The 2,647-nt window shown below is 38.0% G+C and overlaps 1 protein-coding gene across 1 annotated transcript in view; it reads left to right on the top strand.

The window, feature by feature from the left end:
• The first annotated feature begins 556 nt into the window (after positions 1 to 556).
• LOC137977693 (polycystin-1-like protein 2) overlaps positions 557 to 2,647 on the top strand; it is an 11,493-nt gene continuing 9,402 nt past the window's right edge. The window contains exons 1-2 of the mRNA XM_068824996.1: positions 557 to 2,292; positions 2,505 to 2,647. The exon at positions 2,505 to 2,647 is cut by the window's right edge and continues 493 nt beyond it. Coding sequence (XP_068681097.1) covers positions 2,050 to 2,292; positions 2,505 to 2,647 — 386 coding nt within the window. The 5' untranslated portion in view covers positions 557 to 2,049. The remainder of the gene's footprint in view (positions 2,293 to 2,504) is intronic.

Raw genomic sequence — 2,647 nt, 5'->3', positions numbered from 1 at the left:
CGAATTGCAGAACGAGAGGTAAGGCTAGTAGCTTTTCCTATAAGGAGAGTCGTCATGAAAGGACATAGTAATTAACTGATCTTCTTGTATTTCAGTCTTATGACATTTTCAGGAATCTCGTGAACTATGTTGGTAAAATGTTAAGGATAACTTCGCGGGATGCTCGTGTTCAGAATCAGAACCCGGTGACTCAACAAAAGGTATTTTTAACCTTCTGAGAATTTCAATTTATTTAACTTGGGTCAGGAAGGAAACGGATCAATTAGTAATAATAATAATAATAATAATAATAATAATAATAATAATAATAATAATAATAATAATAATAATAATGGTCTTTATTAAATAAAACATTCAAACAAACGTGAAAACTTTAAAAATAAAATAATTTAAATAATGATATTTATTCAATAGAGATAATATATCAATGTCATGCAGAGAATAAGCAACGATTTAAAAATGTGATTTACAAATGTAGCGCTCTGTATTGACTCTTGGTAGTAAATAGTTTGTTCTCTTTCACGAAGTAGGCGAGTCCTTTTAGGCGGTAGAAGGTCATGCAGGATGTGTCCATTTGCACAAACTTTTTCAAAGAGCAGTTTGTCTGTCCTTATGATGATGTCTGATATCAATATTAAATAAGAGATGTGTATCCATACTTAAAAAAGTTGTCAATTCTGTCCAAGTGTTTGTGTTGATATGCGGCTCCCCAGACTTCCATTCCATAAAGAAATACAGACATGATAAGACATTCAAACAGCCTGTCAAGTTATTCTTTGGAGTATCCATATGCTTTACACACCCTCATAATACAAAAGCGGCAACTTGCTTTCAATATGCCTGCCTGCTGTCAATATGCCTGTCCCAGTCGCAGGGATTTTCCTCGAAAGTAATTCCTAAGAGTTTGAGCCAGGCTCTCCTCTTGATTTCTGGTAAAACTGGTGACTCTGCCTTCTTGGTCTTACCTTGGATAGTCTTTTCCTTTGTCTTTGATAGATTTAACGAAATTCTGTTATTTAAGCAATTATCGCGCTTTTATAGCCAGCATGAAGAGGCTGTGGACCTCCGATCCATGGCCCTCTCCAGTAGTCCACGGTACTTGGATCACGTCCATGGTCCACCCCTTTAGTTCACCGGATGTTTTTTTTTTTTTTTTTTTTTTTTTTTGCTGGAGTAAAAGTTCTTTCAAATCAAGAAAATTTTTACGTTTTATTAGAGACAAATATTCCGATATCCTTGTGTTGGGTTCATCGACATGGCCTGTACTTAGCCTGCGAGCAGGTTCTCTCTTTGCGGTTGGAGAGAGAAGAGAGAGCCTGGAGGCGGGGAGGTCCAGTGGTTAGAACGTTGGGCGATTGCATGCGGTTACCCCGGGTTCAAATCCCATTCTAACTTCTGGTTTGTTTCCGGTTGTCCCGGATTCAACTCTACCGTGCTTTGTAAATAGACAACAAGTTGCCTCCTGCTAGTTGGGGCTCTTAATCATGTTTCTGTTAAGTTTGAATTGTTTCTTTCAGATTCTTAAAAAGTGGGTTGCCTGTAAACTAGCTTGATAGCTAAGTGCACTTCCACTATAAACAAAGCGTTTACATTTTTTTTTTTACATCTGGGCTTTCTACCCAAATTAAAAATTGATAAATAGTATCAGGTCCTGGCCGGGGACATTGTGTTGTGTTCTTGGGCAAGACACTTTACTCTCACGGTGCCTCTCTCCACCCAGGTGTACAAATGGGTACCGGTGAATTTAATGCTGGGGGTAACCTTGCGATGGACTAGCATCCCATCCAGGGGGGAGTTGAAATACTCCTAGTTGTTTCATGCTACAGAAACCGCAGATAAGCGCCGGCCTGATGGGCTTTCTAGGCTCGTAGCAGACTTTACCTACTCAACAAACAACCTAGAATAGTGCCTGGTGTGACGAGTAAACCTACATTGGTGTACAAAATTTGCTGTTAGGAGATAAGTTGAATTAAAAACGTGAATGTTTGTATTGTTTTAGTGGGACGTCTAATCATTGTGTTTAATTTTTTGTTCACTTAGGGCATCACTATGACAAGGGAACTCCTCTTGCTGAAAGATCGAATGATGAGAGGAATTAGAAATTCATTGAAATCTTCCCCAGGCAACAAAACATTTTATTCTACATATATGAACATTGAAGTGGTGTCTGTAAGGAGAAATTTACTTCAGAGCTTGATGCTGGGCGACAATCGAATTTGTTCCTTTCGAATCCCGGATCTAAGCAACGTTTTGAAGAAAAATACGAATAACAACGAAATTGTGTTCTTTGAGGTATTATCATATTTATTGTTTGTGTAGATAATTGATTGAGTTGATGAAGGATACACAGTGATAAATAATAATGAAAGCATGCTTCAATTTGAGTCAATTTACTCACTCTGAAACTCCGTTCCCTAGAACTTTTTGCCCCTTGTTTTGAAATGAGATCTTTGACCTTTTTTAAATAAATATTTCTTGAGACTGTTGATTATCGGCATTTTCAGATGTGGAGCACACCCTTTAACCCCTTCACCTGGGACAAAAGTAGCGAATGGGTTACCACAAATGTTGCAAGTTTGGACATTAGAGACAAAGAGGAAGACATCATAACCATGTCTGGTCTTTCACCGGGTATAACCATCCTACT

Source organism: Montipora foliosa, chromosome 1 (genome assembly GCF_036669935.1).
Source record: "Montipora foliosa isolate CH-2021 chromosome 1, ASM3666993v2, whole genome shotgun sequence".
Taxonomy (NCBI): Eukaryota; Metazoa; Cnidaria; class Anthozoa; order Scleractinia; family Acroporidae; genus Montipora; species Montipora foliosa.
This window is presented reverse-complemented; position numbering and strand designations above follow the sequence as displayed.